The sequence below is a fragment of the Camellia sinensis genome, chromosome 6 (assembly GCF_055761805.1).
Source record: "Camellia sinensis isolate YWXY chromosome 6, ASM5576180v1, whole genome shotgun sequence".
Lineage (NCBI taxonomy): Eukaryota > Viridiplantae > Streptophyta > Magnoliopsida > Ericales > Theaceae > Camellia > Camellia sinensis.
This window is the reverse complement of record NC_138966.1, coordinates 182,835,044-182,860,660: the sequence shown is the minus strand read 5'-3', so window position 1 is coordinate 182,860,660 and position 25,617 is coordinate 182,835,044. Positions and strand designations below refer to the sequence as shown.

Genomic DNA, 25,617 nt, shown 5'->3' with positions numbered 1-25,617 from the left:
CCCGGTACAGAGTGTGGCAGCGAGCAGCCACACCTGTGGGTCACGCCGGAGAAGGGCTAAGAGGCAGAAGACGATTAGCCAACAGACTGAATACCCTCCTCAAGACCTCCATACTTGGTTGATCGGTAACAAGCAGAACAAGCAACATCGGGATCATCTGGACCGTACCATTCACCAGAGAGAACATCAAGTGCTGGATAGGCTCGTCTCCTCACCATTCTCCCCGAAAATTGAGGCCATGAGACCTCCAAAGAAATTCACCCCATTGAAGTTCACTTCATACGATGGGAAGTCGGACCCGCTGACACATATTAGCCATTACAGACAGATGATGTCTCTATGGAGTCGAGATAAGGCATTGATGTGCAAGTCTTCCCATCCAGCTTGGGAGAAATCGAACTTCGATGGTTCGATCGACTCCCCGCTGGATCAATTCATGGTTGGAAGCAGCTCTCCGAAGAGTTCCTAGCCAGATTCGTCTCCGACACTAAGATCTCGAAAGAGCCGGATACACTGTTCGGCCTCCGGAAAGAGCAGAAAGAAACGCTGCGCAGTTATGCTAAGAGGTACTGGGAAGAGTACAACGACCTGGAGAAAAATGTGTGCAGTGAGCAGATGGCCGTTATGTCTTTCAAACATGGTCTGCACCCAGAAAGTAAGTTGAGACAATCACTAACCAAGTGCCCGGCCACAGTATTAAAAGATTTGCGTGCTAGGATTAAGCAGTACACTCGCCTCGAAGATGATCAAATCCCCATCGAGGTAGCATCAGCAGAACAAACAGCTCGGCACAAGAAGAGAACAGATTGAGGAGAACACCGAGGGCTCACGGTGAATGAGGTGGATAAGTCCAAATCTCACGAAGCCGTCGTGACTGTATTCAAAGAACCAATCTATCGAATCCTGAAAAAGATCAAGAGAGAGCCCTTCTTTGTTTGGCCGCCGAAGATGTTGGGAGATCTGGCTCGGCACAATTAGAAGCTCAGATGCACCTACCATCAAGACAGGGGGCACATGACTCAGAACTGCAGGGCACTAAAGCAACACTTGGAGGACCTAGTAGCAGCAGGGTACCTTCGGGATTACATTGATCAGGATAAGGAAGTGACCGAACCAGGGAACCCACCACTAGAACCGAATATTGAGCACCCACCTCGGTTGATAATAAATGTGATCCATGGAACAACGACTCAGGAACCTGAGGAGACACTGAAAGAAGAGATTGCTAAGGCTATGCAAATTCAGCAGGTCATGTCAGTAGAGCCTACATCGAAAAAGGTACGCACGGTGCCCAAATCCCCCTTGTGCACTGTTTCATTTACTAGAAAAGATTTAAAAGGCATACAACACCCACATACTGATGCACTGATTATAACTGTGGGAATTAGGAAATGGTTTGACGTGAAACGAGTCTTGGTAGATCAAGGCAGCGCAACAGACATATTGTATTATGACTTGTTCAGAAAGCTTGGTCTCTCCGAGCAGCACCTCACCCCAACGGCAACTCCGTTAGTTGGCTTCAATTCACAACCAGAATGGCCGCTTGGTAGAATAGTGTTGCCAGTTGTGGCAGGAACAAAAACCCTCTAGATAGAGTTTTTAGTTATTAACACACTATCCCCTTATAACGCCATACTTGGCCGACCGTGGATTCATCAAATGGAGGCGGTCCCTTCAACCTACTACCAGCTCATTCCTTTCCCAACGGAACACGGAGTAGAGCAGATCTCAGGGGATCAAGTTGCGTCCAAACACTGTTTTATGGCGACACTAAAGGCAAAGCAACTCTACAACCGGGTACAAACAGTGGAAGTGACCGAACAGCCAGTCTTGGCAGATGCAGGGGGAGCCCCAGAGGAAAAGATAGTAGAGGATTTGGAGAAAGTTCTGGTAAAAGAGGATGATCCAGAAAAGTACTTCCTTATCGGTACCTCGCTAGGCGCTGATGAGAAACTTCAATTGCTAGAACTGCTGAGGGAAAATATGGAGGTATTCACATGGTCAGCATATGATACTCCAGGGTTGGACCCAGAATATGCTTGCCACAAGCTCAACATCAACCCTTCAGCTCGGCCCGTTGTACTAAAAAGTCAGAGATCCTCAATTGAGCACACTGAAGCAACAATTGCCGAAGTCGAAAAACTCCTGACATCGGGAGCGATAAGAGAAGTTCAATACCCATAATGGCTGTCCAACACAGTCGTAGTAAAAAAGAAGAACGGAAAATGGAGAGTTTGCGTTAACTTCACTTGCTTAAACAAAGCCTGCCCCAAAGATAGCTTTCCGCTGCCTCACATTGATCAACTGGTAGACTCAACAGCAGGGCATGAGCGCATGAGCTTTCTGGACGCTTATAGCGACTATCACCAAATACCACTGCTCGGTCCGGATCAGTAAAAGAAAACATTTATCACTCCAAGGGGAACTTACTGCTACAAAGTAATGTCGTTCGGTCTCAAGAACGTCGGGGTAACCTACCAGCGAATGATCACTCGGATGTTCAAGGACCAACTTGGGAAAACCATGGAAGCATATATAGATGATATGGTAGTGAAAAGCAAGTTCGCTACAAACCACCATGCAGACTTGAGAGAAGTTTTTGGCATCCTGAAAAACCATCAGCTTTGCCTTAATGCCTCGAAATACGCTTTCAGGGTAGGAATAGGAAAGTTCTTGAGATACATGGTCACTTACAGAGGAATTGAGGCGAATCCGGATCAAATCAAAGCAATACAAGGTTTTGAAGTACCAACAAAGGCTAAAAAGCTGCAGAAACTGGCTGGAATGGCGGTCGCCCTGAATCAGTTCATCAGCAAATCTTCAGATCAAATGAAGCCCTTCTTCCAATTATTGAGGAAAAGGACAGCGTTTGAATGGAGTTCCAAGTGTACCGAAGCACTGCAAAGTCTCAAAAGATACCTCAGCACACCACCTCTTCTATCCACTCTAAAACTAGGAGAGGAGCTGTACCTATATTTAGCAGTTTCAGATCATGCCGTAAGCGCAATATTAATTCGAGAAGTTAACAAGGAGCAGAGGCCAATATACTATGTTAGCAAGACTTTACTAGATGCCGAGACACGGTATCTACCCTTGGAAAAGTTAGCTTACGCGCTGCTTATCGCCTCGAGAAAGTTACAACACTACTTTTGAGGGCATACTATCAACGTCCTCACTGAATTCCCCCTCAGATCTGTATTCAGCCGAGCTGATTTCTCTGGCTGAACAGCTAAATGGGCGGTAGAACTTGGTGAGTTTGACATTCGGTATCAACCCAGGACGGCAACCAAGGCCCAGGTCTGAGCAGATTTCGTCGCAGAATTTGCTCCCACCCAGAGTACCGAGCCAAGGAATCCCAGTTCGGCACAGGTGCCACGCACCACCGAACAGGGAAAACACTGCACGTCGGAAGCATGAAAACTCTTTATAGGAAATATCTGGCAACTTTATGTTGACGGGTCATCCAATAACCGAGGCTCGGGAGCAGGAGTAGTACTTATCTCACCAGAAGGATTTATCTGGGAACAGGGCTCTCAGGCTCGGTTGGAAGGCTTCAAACAATGAGGCAGAGTACGAAACGTTATTAGCTGGTTTACGTAGTGCCGAACACTTTAGTGCAGAACAGCTTCTTGTTTTCAGCGATTCACAACTAATGGTAAACCAGCTTTCTGGGGTCTATGAAACACGAGATGAATGAATGGCTATGTACGCAGGCAAGGCCAAAGACCTACTCAAAAAGTTTCAATCCATATGAGTGGAACGAATTGGTCGAGACAAAAACAGCCATGCTGATGCTCTGGCTTGCCTCGGCTCGTCAATAGTTACCAAAGATTCTAGAAAAGTTTGGGTTGAGTTCGTGCCAGAACCAAGCATTACATCTCCAGTCCTCTGCAGCAACCAAGAGCCGAGCTGGATGGATCCAATACTTGCTTTCCTAAAATCTGGTACTCTTCCCAAAGACAAGAAGGAAGCCAACAAAGTCAGACATAGGTCAGCTCGGTTTTGGATCTCACAATCTAGGAAGCTATACAGACGCTCCTATCTTGGCCCTTATCTGCTATGTGTGCATCCAAATCTGGTCGAGAATGTTCTCTACGAAATTCATGATGGGATTTGTGGATGCCATGTTGGCGGAAGGTCACTGGCGCACCGAGCCCTCACTCATGGGTACTGGTGGCCACAGATGCAACAAGATGCGCAACAGCATGTATAGAAGTGTGATAAATGTCAGAGGTTTGCTCCACTCATTCATCAACCAGCCAAAACTCTTACTCCACTCACCAGCCCATGGCCCTTCGCCCAATGGGGTTTGGATATTTTCGGACCATTGGCGCGAGGCACGGGGAACAGGCGGTTTTTCATTGATGCAACCGACTATTTCACTAAGTAGGTCAAAGTCGAGGTGCTGGCAAGTATCAAAGAAGCAGACACAAAGCGGTTTGTCATGAGAAACGTGGTGGTGCATTTCGGCATCCCGCAGGTACTGATTGCAGATAACGGAACACAGTTCGATGGAAAAATCTTCAAAAAGTTCTGTGTCGACCTCAGGATTGAGTATAGGAACTCTTCTCCAGGGTACCCACAAAGTAATGGACAGGCAGAAGCGTCAAACAAAACCCTCATCAACGGAGTAAAGAAACGGCTTGAACATGCAAAAGGAAAATGGGTTGAAGAGTTACCCCACGTACTATGGGCATACCGAACCACAGCACGGTGCTCAACGGTTACTCCCTAACTTATGGAATAGAGGCCATCATCCCACTCGAAGTAGGTCTCCCAACCCTTCGGTCTGAATTGTTTAAAAGCACCAGTAATGAGGAAGCTATTACACAAGCACTGGACATGGCAGAAGTCCGAAGAAAAGCCGCACTGATCAGACTTGTGGCGTATCAGCAGCAGGTCATCAAGAGTTTCAACCAAAACGTTTTCCCAAGGCAATTTACAGCTGGAGAACTGGTTTTGAGGAAAGTTATGGATCATAAAAGAGTGCCTGGCGAGGGCAAACTTGGGCCTAACTGGGAAGGTCCATACAAGGTCACAATTGCTGCTGGAAATAGAGCTTACTACCTAGAGGATCTCAAAGGCAGAGCCATACCTGGGCCCTGGAATGTAGCAAATCTCAAGAAATACTATCAATAAAATTAAACCCCAACTTCTCTATCAAGATGTAAAGACTTTTACCTTTTGGCCAATATAAATGCTTCACCACTTCTCTCAAGACTATCTTCTGTATTTAGCTTTGGTACTAACCAAACAGAATTAGCTTTGATGTTTATCAAACGGAATTAGCTTTGGTACCAACCAAACGGAATTAGCTTTGATGTTTATCAAACGGAATTAGCGTTGATGTTTATCAAACGGAATTAGCTTTGGTACTAACCAAACAGAAATAGCTTTGATGTTAATCAAACGGAATTAGCTTTGATGCGAATCAAACGAACTCAGCTTTGGTCTTAACCCAAATGGACTTAGTTTCAGAACGACTGAACAGAATTAAAATTTGGTTAGCACTCAAACATGCCAAGTGGAACTGCTTGGTGGAATTATGTTTGCAACTAAATTGGATTTTAGCCAAGTGGAATTGCTTGGTGGAAACAGCACTAACACATCTTAAGCAAACATCTCAGAATCTACAAAATCTTTTAAGTAACGTCGCATCAACACTTTAATGTTGCTGCATACAAACAAAGTTGGAACAGACCAAACCAAACCATACCAGGAACAAGCTTCCAGCGCAAGTCTTACTCAACTCCAACTGGGGGAAAACAATTGTTTTCTTTCAAACCAACTTGGACCTGAGTAAGACACCTCCTCATATCTTTGTACCATTCGAGTGCATTTATGCTATCAAAGTTGCAACAGACTTAAGCAATTTTACCTGTGAGCACAATCTTCAGTACCAATCTTACTTAGCTCCAGGTGGGGGCAAACAATTGTTTTTTAGAACCAACCTGGACCTAAGTAAGACCCTCTTACAAAATCAAGCACAACCATGTAACATATTCGTTAGCCAGACTGAGCCTTTGTTCGGCCCCGAGGTCCCAACAGTGCTCGGCCGGGGGCAAATAGTGCAGAACTAGATGGAGCATCTATTCCAAGCAGCACAGAACCAGACCGAGCATATGTTCAGCCCCGAGGTCCAAACAGTGCTCGGCCGGGGGCAAACAATACAGAAAACATTCAGACATAGAAGCCAAACAGCATCAGATTGCAAATTTTAAAGGAAAGTCCCATCATCCAACAAAAAGCACAGATGGCCTCATAACCAGCAACAAAGAAAAGAAAAAAGAAAAATTGTCTTGGCAAGTATAGAAAGAGAACTCGTCAAGAGGACCGAGCCACAGTACATCAAAGCAAAAAGAAAAAACTTCAAATCTTTCTAGAAGAAAACTTCAGCTTTCACCAACAGAGGGAACCTCAGGAGCAACGTCCACGATCTTGTCCAGGCTGTCTTGGGGAGGAAAAGTAGAGGTAGCTCCGACTTCCTGAGAAGTGGAAGCTTCCTTAATCATGTCTCCCGTAGCTTCAATCTCCAGGGTTCCACCCCCTTCAACGTTCACCGTTTCAATGGCAGCAACACTGTCCTGAGTCTTGTTCGCAGAATAAATTTTTGGAAAAACTTCAGCTGGAAGAACTGCAGGGGCAGAGACAACCTTTGAGCCCAAGGATCTGGAGGGAACTGGGACATCCTGAAACAAGGGAGAGCCTTAAGGAACCAGGGCAGCAGCCAGAGCGCTCAACCAACCCTTTGGAAAGAGTTTGTCTCACAGCACCAGCACCTCATCTTTATAGGTATCCCCAGCCTCGTCCCAACCTTGTTACTAGTACTTGGCCTCAAACGCAGAACGCTCGGCAACCATCACTGCGATGACGGCCTCCAACTCCGACACTTTTCCTTCAAGTTGAGCCTACGCCCCAATAGCAGCCTCCTTTGATTTTTTAGCTAAAGCAACAATCTTGTTCAAGCGGAATGCCTCCCTTTCGGTAGTTTGGCGTTCTTCTTTCTCAGCCTCCAGGCTCACTGTTAGTCTCTCAGCATTCATAGCGGCCTCCAGCACGGCCTTTTCTAGTTCTTCAGCGCGGGTGATGGACAGATGCATCCTCTGAATACACTGCAACAGATTACAAAGTATTAAAAGAAAGAAAGCAGTAGCATAACACTAAAAGACAAGCAAAGCAAGAATGCACTTATAGCAGTCATCATCTGCAGGGTCCCCTTCAAAATAGGGATATCGCCGGGCCCATTGTGGTCAGCCATGTCAACTGGCATCAACAGAGTCTTGGTCAAATCAAAAGCAAAATCTTGGGAAGCAACAACTGAATCAGAGGTAGAAACGGGTCTGCCTTGATGCAGCATTGGCAGTTCCCATTTCTCAAATGCTTCGTCCTCAGTAGGATCCTCAGAAGCTTCCCTCACCATTGCCTTGCCAGTCTCTCTCTTTCTCTTTTTTTTCCTCGCAGCAACCGAAACGGAGGGCTCGGAAGTAATAACATGAGTTTCAGAAGCTCCCACCTCCAATTTTACATCCATGAGGCTTTTCGCCTCGGCCTTCAACAAAAGGGTCTCCAAAGTATCAGAGGCACCAAAAGCCTCAGTCTCCAAATCCACTAGTACTCTCCTCTTCGACACGGACCCACCCCCTACGAAACTGGGGGTAGGAGGGGTGTCCTTTCAGGCATTGCACCCTGGCTCCGACGACGATTCGTAACCCGAGGAGTGAGGGATGTGTCAGTCTCAGTATCAGAGTCCAGAAGGGATGCAGCGAGCCTCGCTTTCTTCGGAATGACAGAGCGGTAAGTCGCTTGGTAATCCAACAACTCTGGCACGGACCTCTTCTTGTACCTCAGAACAGCTTTGATGGCCTCAGTGTTCTCCCGGTTCGGCCTTCGTTGAAAACGAGAGGACTCTGCAAAAAAGAAGTACCACATTAAAACAATATCCAAAACAAAGGCAAGAAATACAAAAGACTCTAGAGGAAGGATTCAAACCTGGGTAGCCATCCTTCAAAGGCATCCGTTTGGACTGGAATTCGGTCCTGGCGGGGAACTCCCAGTTGTCACCAACTTACAGAAAATCGTCATTGTGCTTGTCTGAATTAGGCAAACTAGTCACCAGACGAAAGTCGATCGAACGAACACGTAGGTAGTACGTGCTATGATCCTTGTTATGAGAAAGAGTGTAGCAGCCCAAAATGTCCCAAATATCGAGATTCAAGCCCAACTGTTTGTTGAGAGCGGGCACGCCACAGACGACACAAAACAAGTTAATAGATACTTGCATTAGAGTGAGTTGAACCTGGTGCAGAAATCGGCGCACCAAAGGGTCGAGAGGAAAGCGAACCCCCCTCTCGACAATGGATGCAACCGGAAAAGCGACGGTATTCCTAGTGACCATACGCTTGGCATCGACCCTTGCCAGCGAAAGGGTCACATCATCGGGAATATTGTAGTCATGATGAAACATGGCCATGGCCTCAGGAGTATCAACTAGTAAACGAAACTTTCCCATTAAACCAAACCTAATGGTACAGGGGTAGAACTCAGATATCAAGACGGGGAACACAACGGCGCGAGGGCCAAACAAGCAGATTGAAACAGAAAAAAGACAAGAGAAGAAGGATCACAAGAGAACTTACAGAGATCAGAACAACGGTAGCGAATGGGCGGCGCTGAAGCAAGACCGACAGTGAAAAGTCTGAGCAGAGCACCAACAAGACTGGTTCAGAGGAAAGGGAAGGGTTTTTCTTTTTCTTTGAAATTCTCTAAAAGAACGAAGAAGCAGGTAAAGGGATTAGGATTGACAGCCAAAGCATTTATTGCAGCAACCGATGTGAAGGTACACGAAGCACGACCTTCGGTATGGAATCGACGCACTATCTCTGCACACCTATCCCACGTCGCCACGTGTCATCACGAAAGGACGCATGCAGGGGTTGTGTATCAGGATTGAACCGTTACCAAGGCCGAACTGGGGCAAAACCGAAGCGACGCGACGCTTGGAGAGCAGAACAATAGCTCCCCCCAAGGGGAACCTTAGCGCGAGCTAGGGGGCAAATGAAGGGGCTGAATATGAAATGGGTCAGATCCAAGCCTTGGGCCGGCGTAATCCACTAAAGCCCAACTCCAAGTAGGTTAGATGAATATATGGGCAAGCCAATAAAGCCCAACTCCATGATCAACAGTCTACCCAAGTCCTCAAGCACTTGGGCCCAACCCGCAGTGGAAAGGCTAGTCCAGCCGCGGTGCTGGGCTGGGCCGAGCTACAGGACCCAATCTGTGGGCCGAACTAAAATGGGTCGAGCCCATACAAAGATATCCGAATGGACCAGCCCATCTCTATGAACGATCTTGTAAAAGGCCAAGCTGAGGCATAACGGTACCGAGCTGATACACATCGGTGCCGAGCTAAGGAAACCCCTTAGAGAAACATGGAAGCTGTGAATGTATGCACATGGAGGATGCCACCTCAGCTGGTCCCCTACACCTAGAATCACGGAAGTTGTTAAACCAGAGGAATGTGGTTTGTTGTCAGCATGACTACAATGAGTATATGCATTCAATGACAACTACCAAGTGGTCCCCCACCTTGGACAATGCTAAAAGGAAACTTGGCAGCACCTAAGCTCCATGAAACCATCTTGAGCAACAAGCAAGGAACCCTATATATACTACATGAACTTCACATTGAAGGTAACTGAGCCGATCCCAGCTGAACATCATTTACTTACAAACTCAACTCTTTACACTTCTTCTCCGATCATTGATTCCCACACCGGAGGGGTTATCCGGCCAACCTCGGCCAGGCAGTTCTTACGGTGCTTCTTGTAGCAGGAACCTCAATCCTTGGATAGTCCAACCGAGTGCGGAACCTCGATTCACTTTCATCTAGTGCGGAATCCGGTACGCACAAATCCTAACCCTTTTCCATGGCCTTGAGTTTCATCCTTACAATTCTAGAATGCCTATTGTCCCCTCATGTTTTTTTTTTTTTTGTTTGACAAGTGGAGTATCTATGGTACATAATTTCCTAGAACCATTAATATCAAATTTGAGCAGCCTCACAATTTAAAAGTCATGCCTACTCCAACACCAATCCCCAAACTTGTAACCTCCGTTTTACCTTATTAAAATCTAAACCTATTACCTCCATAATAATATCCCCCCCGAAACACCGTCTTCCCCAGTCCATTCCCGCCCTTAAATTACTCTCTCTATATATAGTTAATAAAATAAGCATTGTTAGGACTATGGGACACCAGAAATCAATTCCACACAATAACGCAAGAATATTTACCTGGTTCAGCAATTGCCTACGTCCACGGGAGAGGTATCCACTATAGAATTATCCCGGAGGGAGATTACAGAACTCACACCTGAACTCTCTATAGAACTCTCTCACTCACAGATTATACTCTCCTCTGTGTATCACTCCCATATATCTCCATTCAACCCCTCCTCACTCATCTCAATTTATAACCAAGAGAAGATGAGTAGGTGAAGTGACAGCCACGAGTGGGTTTGGTTGTGCCACCCTCACCATCTACCTTTGGTGAGTTGGTATTGCCCCACCAGCTTCCTTTACCACATGGTGCCACCCATACCATGTGGATGGTGGGCTCCTTACCATGTGGGTAGCGGATAGAGCTAACAAGCATTTCCACTCGAACCTCAACAGCATTCACAAATAAATAAATTAATTAATTGGCATTTCAATTATTGAAAAGGGTCAAAAACGTTACTCACCTAACAAACTGCAGATCATGCCATGTTGATTAGGATACTATTAAACTATATGTTGAGTTGTAGAGACCCCTATCAGATATACCATGACAATTGGGACACCATTGTAGCTGAGGACAGAACTACGTTAAACAACTTTCAAACATAATTGCTCCTGTTCATCCCTGAAAGCATTAAAAACTCAACATACTTTTCCATCTTCATAACCAGAGTGTACAGGGCACCAGTAAGTAAAACTATTAATACTTGTAAAGAACATATGCATGCCTCAAACACATCAAAAATTGAAATAACTGAAATAAAAATGTGCATCACACCTGAATTTAATGTCACACTCCATCTGTACAAGTAGAAAACACAGCAAACAAATGCAATCTAGTAAAATAGACGAATCAAAATCTAAAAACCCAACTAATAAATAGAATCCCTATTTAATAAACTTGTTCAAAAGTCCGAAAAGAATGTAAAATTTCCTTTTTGAAGCTACTATTTTTCACATAAAAAAAATAAAAAAATTATATTTATCTAAAATAAGCATTCAGCGTCTTTCTGGCATTTATTTGAATGTAAATTTTTTTTTATTGATTTAAAAGGAGTATGTTTTACCTTCCAAGAACTCAAAATGACTATTGATTTCGCTTCCATAAGTTGTTTTTCCTAATAAACACCCCAATCCCACATGTTTAAAACATATACATGTGTCCACATATACATATATGCATACTCATGTCCTTTACATATATCTTCGTATAAGCATACATATACAAACTAATACATATACGTCCAAACTATACACTTATATTTACGCCTTTTGGTGGGTGCAAATATTGTCTTTAGGAAAGAGACTAAGTAACGTGACTTGAATCACCAATTTTCTATTTTACGTAGACAAGATCATCGCCAAGTTTTGAAGGCCCGAAGACCACCAACTGAAGAATTCAAGACAATTTGTTCCAACAATTCACAACCTTGAAGGTAGCTAACTAAAACACATTTTAGAATTTTTCAATTGGATTTAAACAGAGGATTGAAGAGAAAACACATTTTAGAATTCTTCTAAGTTGCTACTAGCACAGTATTTGTTTTGTTTTGTTTTTGTTAATTATTTGATTTATTGATTCTGTTTTAGGATGTACACGGAAATTAATTACTACAATGGAAGCCAGCCCTAAGCAACCAAGCAGATGCAATGGGTGGACACCGCTTCACTCTGCTGCACGCTTCGGTTTTGTATTAAGAGTGAGAGACATACTAAATGCGGATAAATCAGTTGCATACATTGCAGACAAAGACGACAAGAAGACAGCTCTTCACTTAGTGCCTAGCCAAGGTCACGTATGCGTAATCGAAGAGCTTCACATTGTATGGATTGTTGGGAAATAGTTGATGGCAGAGGCCAGAATATACTTCACATTGCAGTGAAAAATGGAAAAAAGGGGCAATCATATTTATCTTGCAAAATTTCCCGTTGACAGTCTTATAAATCAGAAAGACCTTGACGGGAACACACCTCTCTGCTTGCTGCACCTGATTGCTACGAGGCCGGTCTTGTAAAGCACCCTAAGGCAAACATGATGGCCTTCAATGACGATAGTTTGACTCCTCTGGACGTAGTCTGCAGCAACAAAAGTGTTGAACCATGGGTAAGGATGCCAACTTTGCCCCTTTAGAAATGATTCTACAACATGGTATATACACTCAAAAGCAAGGGTTTTTGTGGTATATATTTAGTTAATCCTCTTAGTAGATGCTGATACACTCATACAGTGTTACTAGAAAATAGCTATCTATGTTTTGGAGTTGAGATTTTTCAAAACATCACACACTTTCATTCCAAATAAGTGTGCTTAGCAATCTAAAAAAAATTCAGATTTATTTTGTTGACATTTTTCTGAAGAAAAAATGAGGAAATAAAATTTACAGAAAGGGGAATTTTGGTGGGACAAAATGTACATAAAAAGGCTGTAACACTCTACTAATTTTGATCAAAGAACAGATGTTACCAAAATGAATTTCAGCACCATATTACCTCATGATATACTTCAGACGTAGACCGGATTTCTCGCTCTAACAATTGATTTTCCAGTATGATATCATTTAGATTTTCCCAAATTGACTTCAGAACACAAAATTGCGGGGTTTCACCAAAAGAAATTTTACAAATACGGATGCTAATCAGGGTAGGAGAGATGTATTCAATAGAGATAAAGATGAAATTGTAACCAAAGAGAGATATCATGTCCTCGAAAAAGTCCTACTAGCAGATATCAGAAGATCAGCAGACACCCATTTGATAGTGGCCGCACTCATAACAACAGCAACATTCGCCACTGGTTTCACCGTGCCAGGCAGCTATGATGCCCACCAAGGCCTCGACCATGGCACGGCAATTCTAGCTAGAAAAGCAGCTTTCAAAGCATTTGTCATAACGGATTTTATGGCCATGATATTTTCAACCACTGCCATGTTAATTTACTTCATCGTGGCTAGTGATTCAGATAGAGATAAGCTTCTCAGGCACTATGCCTCGGCTTACTATCTCATTGTTATTGCTGTGGGAGCGATGGTGCTTGCATTCATTACAGAGATGTATGCGGTGCTAGCACATTCATTAGGCCCTGCGATTGCCTTGTGTGTTATCGGTTGCCTTTCTTTTCCTATTAATTATTTCTTACTTAGGAAGGCATGGTGTGAATCGCGCAACTCTTGAAAGAATCAAGTGTATAGTTTCTGATTATTGCTGTAAATTAGATCTGAATTTTTTTGCTTGGCTCCTGGGAAAGCCTCTGTCTTCATGGTTGTTAAACAGACTCGTAATACATATAGCACACTGGGCATGAAGATACAGACAAGTGTAAAGGTTACAAGTACTTTGAAAACAACCAGAGTATTTTAGTTACAGCTATGTCACGTGAACGAAATGCCGTGATGATTAATTATATATGTGGTGAAGGTGGAACCAAAATTTGAAGTGATACCAAACACACAACACCATAAGTCGAGCACAAAGGTTACAAGTTCTTTAAAAACAATACAAATATTTTAGGAACCGGCTTCCCTCCCAACATAATACATGCTAGCTACTTAGTTTATCAATTTTTAATAATACATCTTTAGTCTCGTAAAAACATAATTATTAATTTCATATTTACATGTTATAATTTGTTTTATTATTAAAAATGTACTTGTAAACAAAAAGCCTTTTTTATAAAATCAAAAATAAAAAATACATGTAACTTCTCTAGATTTGATTATTTTAATAATGAGTTATTTGATTGGTAATAATTTTATAATTTTCTGGGCAAATTACATTAACGGTCCCTATAATTTTGGATTTTTGTCACTGTGATCCCTGACTTTTTAATTGTGATACATTTGATCCTAAATTGTAAATCTCGTTCCAAATAAAAACAATCGAAGACATTGTTGCTCCATTTTAAAGGCAAAGTTATCAATTTGATAAAATATAAACTAGTTTGACAAAAATATGTCAAAAAATTATTTTTGAATTTTTAAAAATTATTTCTACCCACCAAAGATAAAATTATATAAAAATGATAAGTCTTTTACATTTTTATTATTATTTGTTTTTAACAAATTAATTTTTGTATGTGTTTGGATAATGATCATGTAATGGATGGTTGTTTTTGTTGATGTTTTTGAATGATTATCATGTAAATTGTAATAGATGGTTGCACTTGTTATTAACATATATTTTTTGATGGTTATCGTGTAATAGATGGTTATTAGAATTTTAATGTGTAATCGATATGTTTAATATATGAAAAAAAATTAGTTTTGATTTTTTTTGATTTAATGAATTAGTTTAATAATAACATAAAAATTGTCGTCACATTAGAAACTAATTTTTAAAAAATAAATATAAAACATTATTTAAAAAAAATTATTTCTACCCTCCCAAAAGATAAAATTATATAAAAATGGTGTTGTTTTACTTTTTTTTCACCAATTTAATTTTTAGTTTCTTAGAAAAAATTTCTGAAAATAAATTCTGAAAATCAAACCTAACAGAACTTTATAACTAAGAAAATTCTAACATTATTCATTAAAAAAAAATGTCATTACATTTCAAACAACATACAAGTTAACCAATACAAAATAAGTATATTGCGACTTTACTCTTGAAATGGATTGTTTGCAAAAGAAATATCCTTGATTGTCTTTGTTTGGAATAAGATTCAAAATTTAAGATTAAATGTATTACAATTGAAAAGTTAAGAACCAAAATGATACAAGTTTCAAACTAAAAGGACTATTAGTGCAATTCGTCCTAATTTTATTTGAAGCTTTTAATATGGGTCTTTGGGTTGGGCCTATAAGTCTGGCTTTATATTGGGCTGCCCTTATGGGTCCTTCGGTTCAAGTCCAACTTATATATTTTAGGGCTGTGTCAAAGTCGACCAAGTAAAACTAGTTGGGCCTGGTCGAACACCGCATGGAATGTGGTCTTTGGACTTTTTGATGAGGTTAGGCTTTTAGTTTGATTTTTTTTAAATTGATTTTAGATATAAAAAAAAATTTAAAATTTTAACCAAAAAAATTTCTTAGATGTTCTAAAGAGTTTAAAAAAAATTTACTAAAATATGAACAAAGTTCACTAAAGATAAATAATAAACATGTTTTATTATTTTTATTTTCACCCTGTTGTAATTATAAATTATTTTTCATTATATTATATCATTTTCCCTAATTTTTTTGAAAGTGGTATTAGAGAGTAGCGGTGGCGGCCTTGGTGGGGAAAGGTAGGGGAGGATGGCAAGTGGAGGCAAAGACCAGAGATAGAAAGTACATGAGGGGTTAAAATAGAAAAATGGAGATTCCATGATTTTTGCTATTATTTTTTCAAACTTCCATCATTGTTGTAAATTGTAGTTATAAAATATTTTCTAAAAAAAATACCACTTAGTGGTATTTTCATAAATAAAAAATATATATATAAATTGATGAAAAAAATTTAAACTTCACGTATTGATATTTACAAAATTTATTAGTAATTTATAATTATTTTTTTAAAATATACACTGAATTATTATTTTCTTCTTTTCTAATATTATTATTATTATTATTATTATTATTATTATTATATATTCTTATCTCATTTTATAAAAGGAATTATGTACTTTGTGAGTAATAAAATAAGGTATACACATGGGAAAATTTTATTTTCACATACCTACTTATCTTTGTGTACACACTTAATGAAATATTATTTTAATAGCAATTATACCATAAAATAAAATAACGATAATGGACATCAAAACACACACTACAAATTAAATTTAGATTTTCTCTGTACACATCTTTAAAAAACGATAATTCTCAGTGCACATCTTTTGAAAAAACTAAAACTAAAACTTAAGTAGCGTTTGGTAGAGTTTTAGAATTATGATTTGATAACAGAGTTGTATTTTGAGTTTGTGAGTTTTGAAATTATGATTTAAGTGTGAAAAATTTGTTTAGTTATGAGTTTTGAAAAGTATTTTGAATTGAGTGATGTGACATATGATATTTGATTCAAAAATTTATAACTCATAACCAAACACACAACCCAAAATTCTATTCAAAACTCATAAAAAAAAATTAAAAAAATATTTTTTATTTAAAATATAAAAATAAGAAGTGCCAAAAAAAAAAACAAACACTGTTCTGGTCAACCGGCCGGACGTCCGGGGAGACGTCCGAGAGTATGATCAAATAGACATGTTTTCAAAATGGATGTGAAATCAATTTTTGAAAATGCTAACCAAACACCATAGTGAAACCAAAGGGTGGATGTACGAGCACGAAATAATCTTTTCGTATAATTCTGTTGATCAAGTTTGCACTCCTTCAAACGTCGTCGCTTTGTTACCTGAAAACACAAACGTGAGCTTGCCGGTGGGTGTGTGCCGAAAACCTCTCCGATGCCTGAGTCAGCAAATAGGCTATAGACAAAAGCTCTGTGTATTCGAAAGTAGAAATTGTGATACCTATACATAGGTCTTAACATGAGCTTTTATAGAATCTGCTCAGCACAATCCTAGTAGGATTCCAACTCTCCTTATAAAAGTCCTCCTAGGAATCACACTTCTAAGGATAATACATATCCTTATAACACCCTGCTCACTACCAACCAAGTGAGATGGCTCAAACCTCCTTACCTCGGCTTCAGAGCAGCTCAACCGAGCTAGCATGGCCTTATGCTACACCAGACAGAACCAGAACGGTATTCGACCGAGATAAACCAGTTCGATACCCCGCCACCATCGCACTCCAGTCCTCCTTGGATCAAATATAATCATCTTGGCCCAAGCATTGGGCCGAATAACTGCCCAGTCTAAGACCGAGCTTACTCCATTCCCATTTCCGCTCACAGCGCGGCCCAATGACCAAGAGAGTGTACGTAGCTCGGTCCACTTCAACATATGGTCTTAGCTCGGCCCAATTTGCCCATAAATTGCCTTCTTAATTGCCCTCTCAATTACCCCTTAATTCCATCTGCAGTGCATGATTAGGATTAGTCTTCTCAAGTCGTGCTACGATATTCCAACTAACCGAACCAAAAGCAACCTAACCGAAGTACAATACTCTTATCTGAACCATAGACACGTCCAACCCTAGGTAGCTCGATTTTCTAGAACCGTGCCTGTTACACAGCCCGGCGTATTGCGTATCTAACATCGTGTCCTTACTGGGACACGTGGCACATGTCCATTGCTTCTCCGTACTGTGACAACAGTCTCACATTTATTAAAAAAAATGTTCAAAAAGTCTCGTCGTTTTCGTGTCTATACAAAACCTATTTCTTGAACAAAATATACTCATTGTTCATCTTCTTTCCCCTGCATTCTGAGTTCCACATCTGTGCCTCCTGTGCTCCAGTCCCAAACCACGTAACTATAGTATCCGCTTCGCTTGCCCTCTCACTGGTTAGATTTTGTCTTCCCGCTTCGTAAGTTGCCAATGCCTCTTTCTCTCTTTTGCTGATGTTCCTTTTTAATCATTTCTGTACTTCCAGTACTTAACCTCCATATACGTGTGCTATCTGCACTAGAGCGTTTGAGCAAAATATCATAAACCCAAAACCTTACGCTCAAACCAAAACACACATATATGACCTTTAGAACATGGTCTTTGATCCAAAATCGTACTGCGATCGAACTAGACACTTGTTTGTGACCTTTAGGCTTGTACTTGACCGAACTAGAAATGCATTGATCACCAACCGTGCTATAAATCTTAAGTCAGCCCTGTTTTATGGCCGAACTAAAAAATGGTCTGTAACCCCGTTATAGCCGAGCTAGGTTTATTTTACTTAGCCTGGTCCAGTTATCTGGGCATAACACCTTTTATTTCCACTTTGCAGACTTGACTAGGTTGGCTAGGCACACCCTTGCACTTTGCCCCTAGGCGATTTTGCTCAACCGAGCCATCCAAAGTCATACCAGCGCCGAGCTAGGCTGCCATGCTTATTTTTACATAACAATCTTTAAGTTTAATGGGTAAATATCGATTCCTGGTGGACTCGCTTGGAGCCATGGCCGAATTTCGAAGAGACTACCATGTTCCAAACGACGTCCACCTCTCCTTAGCCAAGCTAGACACCACACTCTAGGGCAAACCGGGCTTCGTCTCTTTTACATTGATATCGATCATAGAAGCCGGGCTTCGGTTCCTCGTACAGCCCTTTATCTACAAGTTCCTTAGGCAAACTAGATTGTGTCCTACCCAACTATCCACAAACACTTACAGAATAATAAATGGTATCGCCGAGATAAACCGCCAACTCGGCCTCAACCTCGAATTGGCTGAATGTAGACCGCCCGAACTCCGCTCCGCGCGCGAGGGCGCAAATTGTAGTTCTAGCTACTACAGTTCGGACTCCTATCACGGTTCTGAATCTAATCTCACAAAGTGCAATGTAAGACTGATAAATCACCAAAGAGTCCAAATCTGGCAAATCATTTTGGAAAATCAATTTTAATCAAAAAGCGCCAAACATGGACTGCTTTGCCAGATTTCAGAGTCGCCACCTAAATATTTTGTTTTGGTGAAATTTAGGAAACCCTGACTCGTGCCTAAGGCCATGTGTCCGTCATCACCAAAGTTGCCTCAGCTTGGGAACTTGGGTACGAGAAGGGAAGGTCCTGAAATGAGCACCCCCGCTCGCCCGATCAAAGATCGGCCTCTACTAACATGATATGTTGTTTTTGAAAACACAAGTATTCTTATTTCGGTTTATTAGCTAACCTTACTATGTGATACGCACAGCACACAAGTATAGACTAAATCACTCGATTTGGAACAAACCATCTCATTTTCATTTTTCGAAAATGGTTTGGAAGTGCTACTCGCAAGTACGCTAAGTCGCGGATTTGCCACCCTCAAATGGGCTTAGAAAACAACATGATTTTGCCACAAACAAGTGAGCTTAAAACGCACATTTTGATGAATTGTTCCAATTCAAACAATGAAGCCTTCATCTACAGGCATTCATGCGGTTATATCATATAAGCACATAGCCTCATGGCAAGCATGCTGTCATGGCAGTCACTTACACACATGCAAGGATGCTAAAGCATAAATACTCACAGTGTACTCCGAGCCAAAGAAAGAAAACTAGTTAGAAATCAATGCATGATCCTAGCTAAGTTAAGATGCCTAATGCAACACATGCACAATGGAGCTAAATAGGCTCGGCTTTCTAGAATGACATATGAATGCAACACTTGATAACATGCTTTGAAACACGTATTCAAGAAAGTGTAATAAAATACAATGCGGTTTGAATGATGTGCCAAGCCCGGTGCATGCAAGACAGATGAATGATGCACGCATGCAAGCATAAGGATGCTAATTGAAATATGTCCTAATCTAACCACTGAAAGCGGGTAAATAAACGGGAGAAAGACGTGGGGTTGGAAGACATTCACACACACACGTACACTTCTTACAAAATTTTCCCTCTCGATGGAGGGTCCGAATAATAAGCTAAGCTACTTAACTAATCTAATTAGACTAATTATTACACAACACAAATTGAATGACTAGCTACAACTAGTTATTACATCACTTTAACTAATTAACAAATTAATTAAGTTACAAACAACAAATATTAACTAACAAGCAAAACTATAAGTGAGGCTGCCTCAACTTTGTTCAAGAAGGTAGAAGGTGCATGCATGCTCGATTGCCTCGCTCGGAAATCCATTGCCATGCCGGAATTGCCTTTGTTTGCATTTGATCTCTAAAAGGTGCACTGACTTCCAAATAGCTTATACTCCAACATGGGAACCTCCTGGTGCATTGCCGACCAGAAAAGGAGGCTGTAGACCACTTGTAGACTAGAAAAAATTGCTGTAGACCAGAAAAAGTGGTTGGCCAGCCACTTTTACTGGTCTGCAGACCAGAAAATTCTGCCAAGCTCCAGTTTGCTGCAACAGAGAACAAGAAGGGGCACAGCAGTGTATTTGCAAGATATGTGTGCACAACCACCCTCCCTATCATTTCTTAAGCTCAAGGGAGTGCGGTATTCGACTCTCGGGCCACCAACCGAGCATCGCAATGCACAATGGCCGAGAAGCCAAGTTTGCACAATTCAATGTCAATGAATGCACAAATAACACATAAGAGCCTCCGCCTCTATCATGCATGATCAAGAGGGTCGACGACCGAGAAATGAGGCACATTTCATCACTTCAAGTATGAAACGCCCCTCGTTTCTCGTGTTTGGATTAACACCCTATCCAAACACAATGCAATGTGACAACATTCCAAGCACAATGCAATGCAATAACATGCAAACATAATGTAATGCAACAACATGCGATGCAACTAACATGCAAACAACATGCAATGTAACAACATGCAAACAACTTGCGTATCTATCAATGTTAATGTAGCATGCACAAGGTTCTATCATATGAACAATGCATGCATGGCAAGTTTAGAAGCTTAAGGCATCAAAGCTAGGAAAGAGCATCTCACAAGAGGCATGCAATACATGGCACAAATGATTGAACCAGCCATAGATAGAGCTCAATGAGGTCAAAACAAAGACCAAAACATGCTGAGATGGGAGCTTAAAAGCCTAGACAAGCATGCATACGCATTGGCCCATAAACGAGGCACAAAGGCATAACTCTTAAAAACACTCAAAGAGTGAAAGAAGTGAGAACATGGCAATGCTATATGCTCTGAAATAACATGTTAAATGATGCCATGACATGCAACTATCTCAAACAAAGCATGCTAGAGGCATCAAAACACAAGGCTAGTCAAGCCCATTGCACTACAGCTATGCAATACATGAACCATATGGCCCAGACAACCTAAAACAGTCCTAAAGCATGTCAAAACAATGCCAAAACATGCATGGACTAGAGCTAACACATGCTAGAATTAGAGGCATGAAGCATGGAGCATACAAGGCCAAAGAGTGAGATTTCATTACACATACCAAAACCAAGCATGAGATGACTTTACCAACAAAAATCAGAGTTGTATCATGGCAAAATAACACCAAAAACACACTGAGATGGTAGCCCAAAAGCTTAGGCATGCATGCAAGCCAATTGGCTCATGATTGAGGCATAAAATGCTCCAAAAGCATTGAAAGAGTGAAGCATGGGAGAGTATGACAACACTTTATGCACTGAAATCATATATCAAATGATGCTAACACATGCAAATAGCCCAAGCAATGCATGCTAGTGGCTTGGAAACTCAAAGCTAGTGAGCAAGATTGCACTATAGCTATACAAAGCAAGGCATGCATGACCAAAAGCACTTAAAACAGAGCTTAAGCATGGCAACACATGAATAAAAGCTTGCTGGAGTGGAGCCAAAAACATGCTAAAATGATGGTCCAAAGCATGAGGCATGTTAAGGCTATAGGGAGGATTGACTACAAGGTTATGAAGCATGCAAGAGGCAATCAAACCAACCCTAGACAGAGCTATAGCATGCTAAAATGACACCAAAAACATGCTGAGATAGAACCAAAATAGGCTAGCATGATGGACCAAAGCATTGAGCACACAAGGCTAAATGGCAAGATTACACTACAAGTATAAAAAGCATGCATAAGGTGATCAAACCAAGCCAAAACAGTGTTATGCCATGCCAAAATAAGGCCTAATACATGCTAAGATGGAGCCTTAAGGAGGTAGAAAAACATGCTAACTTGGTGAGCCATCAACACAAGTACACAAGAGAAGATGAGGGGGGACAACCCCACCCATTTAGGGCCTCAAAACACACTTTCCACCACTGAAATTCCTCTGGAATTTAGTGGTTAAAAGGCCAAGAGAAGATGATCTCAAAGGCCTAAAAGGATGGCACAAAACAAAGCCAAACAAGGCACAAAAGGGAGTAGAACACCCCCAACACCAAAGAGGCCTCAAACAAACATTTCAAATACTTGAAAATGAAGCTTTTTGCAGTTTAAAGTTAGGCCTAAAACATAATGCAAATAGGGCCAAAGACTTAATCAAAACAAAACTTTAGAGAGGATAGAGTCTCACCCTTGAAGAAACACAGCAAAACAACAACTTCTGAGGCAAAACCAAGCTTTTGAGCTTCAAACAAACCTCCAAGAATCTCAGCCCAAGAGTGAAGGTGTTTCACTAGGTGTTTGTGTGCAAAAAGTGAAGAAATGGCACTTTTGAGCACAAAAATGGAACAAATATAGAGAGAGGGAGCAATATAGAGATAGAATGATATGTATAGCCCTCAGCCAATTTTTCTGAACCTGAAGCAAGAGGGAGGAAGCTCCCTTATATAGAAAACCATGCCTCAAGCTTGTTAGACAAGCTAGAGGCTTGAAGCAATCCCTCCATACACGTGTATGGATGATGCTTTCTGTACCCAACAGTTGACATGAAAAATATCTGCAGAAAGTGCAAGAAAGCTACCGACTAGTTGAAGTGGTTGACCGACCACTCCCACTGGTCGACCGACCACAAAAAGTGGTCTACAAGGACAAAAAGTGGTCGTCAGGGGGGGGGAAAGGTGGTCTGCACAGAGAGAGGAAGGTGGTGGCATGGCTGCCGACCACTTTAGGTGGTCCACAGACTACCCACCCTAGCTGGCCGACTAGCAAAATGGTTGGCAGGGGAGAAAAGTGGTCTACAGGGAGAGAAACTGGTCTACACCCCTGTGCCACCCTCTAGGCAAGGGAAAACAAGGTTTGGTTAAAAAACAAACCAAAAGAAAGAAAGACAAGAGTCTGCAGGGTGAGGCACGCAGCCGGAAGCCCCGAAAACTGGTCTATGGGTACAAAAAGTAGCCTACGAGAGGGAAAGGTAGTCTACGACTACAAAAAGTGCTCTACAGACCTCTGTTTCCCTTGAGGCAAAGGCAACAAGGCATGGTCCAAAAACCAGGCCAAGAGGAGAACGTTAAGAGGTTCCGAGACAATGTGCTCGACCGAAGGCTCTGGAAATCGAAAGCTAGCCTACAAGAGGGAAAAGTAGTCTATGACTACGAAAAGTGGCCTACAGGCCTCTCTCTCCCTCCAGGCAAGGTCAACAAGGCATGGTCCACAAACCAAGCCAAAACACAAAGAGTTCAAAGGCCCGGAGGCAAGGCACTCAGCCGAAAACTCCGAAAACTCGAAACGAGCACAAACATGCGCGATCATTGAGTGCTCAACCGATGACGTCTGAGTCTTAAGGTCGGTCAAAAATGGGGTATCTACACTGAGCTATTTCATCAATATTTGCTTGGCCAAAATGACGACGGCTGGGTTTACTACCTCAGAGTAAGAAGGGGCCAAGCAAAAATTATCAAAAACACACTAGACAAAGATTTAAACGATGATGATTTCTTCTAAGTTTCTGGAAGCCCAAATACCGGGTTACAATATAAACTGGAATAAAGGAACTACTGGTAAGAACATTCCGGTTTAAATTTCTTTGTTGTTCTAACAACCACCGTGTTAACCCATTATGTTCCTTTTCTCTTTTGCATATTTAAACCAGCTTAAATCAAATTACGCTTACACCAATCAAGACGCCCTTCGTGCCGTACTCCAATACCACAACCGAGATTGGACCGAGCTACTAAATTTTGAGCCGACCTATCGATATAGCGAAAGAAGAAAAACTAAGGTTACCGACTTCTTTCTTGAACCATCACCCGAACTGAACCCCAACCTGCCCCAAATCAACCTTATCCCACTAAACGAAGAGCAGGAAATGGCTAAGTGACGAGCCGTTCGTGCCCTTATCACCAAGCAAACCTTAACTTCCACTGTTGAGGTTCAAGCCGAGATACCACAAGCCGGTCAATCATGCGACGTCGTAGTGGCCCTTCCAACTACCCGAGCTGCCTCATCTCGGCTAAACAAACGGCCCCGCACTAGCTCTGTTGCGCCATAGCGCTTGACGGACGAAGATGACATCGAGCCACTAGAAATCGAGCTGCCAGAAGTCAATCTGTCCCAAAGTCATAACCGGCCAGGCCCTTTCAATCCTCCATCCTCCCCGGTGTGGGCACCAACCATGTCCTTCAAGGGTCGTGTCGTAACCACCTAAGACTCTGTTAGTGCTGAGAAGGATCACCTTCTAGCTTTCAGCCTAGCAAAAAGCGTCTACCTGTCCGCCAACATGGAGCGACACGAGGGTTTGGCCGAGCTGAAGGCCATCTGCTCAACGTCTAAGTCTATGATATTGGTAAAATCTAAAATCCCTACAACTCAATAATTGATACCGTCATGGACCCAATGCTCAGTTTTTATGTAACCACTCTGAATGTTGTGTAGGCCCTGAAAAAGAGCCAAGTGGCTCACAAACTTGTGCTTGAGCTACGGACGATGGCACAGTCAGTTGTGGCTGATACAGATGCCAAGGCAGCCGAACGGAAGGAGGCTAAGGTTAAGCTGACCAAGCTAGAATATGAGAACGCATGGCTAGCCAAACTAGTTAACACAACAGAGGCTGACAAACAAAAAGCTTTAGCCGAGAAAAAAGATTGCTACCTGCGGGAGCTGGCTAAGTTAGAGAGGAAAAAGAATGCCGAGCTGGAAGAGATGAGGAAAAAGATGGAGAACGCAGATGACCGAGGTTTTAAGGAAAGAGAGGAGACCTATGTCCAGCAATGTGAAGCAGCCAAGGACATATTCTTTAAATGTGGTTGGAAAGCTGCTGCTGAACAACTCGGTCAAGGTCATGACTCCGAGATCTTCCTGAACCCCCCTTCCCATTTCATACCGGGCTATATGACGGACTATGCAAATGCGGTCCAACAGAAGTTCCTTCAAGAAGGGGAGGAGGATGAGGTCCCTGCTCCACTTAACGCCCCTCCTTCCAACACTAATCTCGGTCACTAGTCTTCAGTTCCAACTCTAGTGGACTCAAGCTAACCCTTGCCCAGCGCGGTTGACCAAGTGCCCGTGACCGAGCCAACCCAATGAGTTGATGCCGATGCCGGCCTGCTTATGGGCGAAGTCTGAGTCGATTTGGACGCCGAGCTAGATGACTTTTTTGCCTAATTTCTTTTTCTTTTCTATTTTTTCCTTTATGAAAATGTAACTGGGTTATAAGTCCCTCCTCTTGTACTCACTTTTCTAATGAATAGAAGTGTCTTTGGTTTGCTTTTTTGCCATCTGTTTGTTCAGTCACAGTATTTCTCTACTTCAGCGTATCATATTTACGGCTAGAAAGGTCATCTTAGTTAGCTCGGCCTTTTTTTATCCTTTCCCCTTTTTCGGCCAGGATAGTTATCTCGGTTGAAAACCACTTGGAAAACTATAAAAACCTTTTTAATCGGGATGTGTGCCTTGATTCTTATCTCAGCTACGAGAAAACAGTTTGACCGTGCCTGCCTAGATCCTTATCTCGGCTGAAGAACGAACAAATTGTTAGTCAAACCTAC

General features: G+C 41.9%; 2 protein-coding genes across 2 annotated transcripts; both read left to right on the top strand.

The window, feature by feature from the left end:
- Positions 1-1,014: 1,014 nt before the first annotated feature.
- Positions 1,015-1,590, top strand: LOC114268937 (uncharacterized). The gene has a single exon (XM_082876772.1). It carries the CDS (start codon positions 1,015-1,017, stop codon positions 1,588-1,590), a length of 576 nt encoding a protein of 191 aa, XP_082732898.1.
- A 3,099-nt stretch (positions 1,591-4,689) lies between these two features.
- On the top strand, positions 4,690-5,139 carry LOC145793883 (uncharacterized). Its single transcript, XM_082876771.1, has one exon. The coding sequence runs from the start codon at positions 4,690-4,692 to the stop codon at positions 5,137-5,139; it is 450 nt and encodes a 149-aa protein (XP_082732897.1).
- Positions 5,140-25,617: the final 20,478 nt, after the last annotated feature.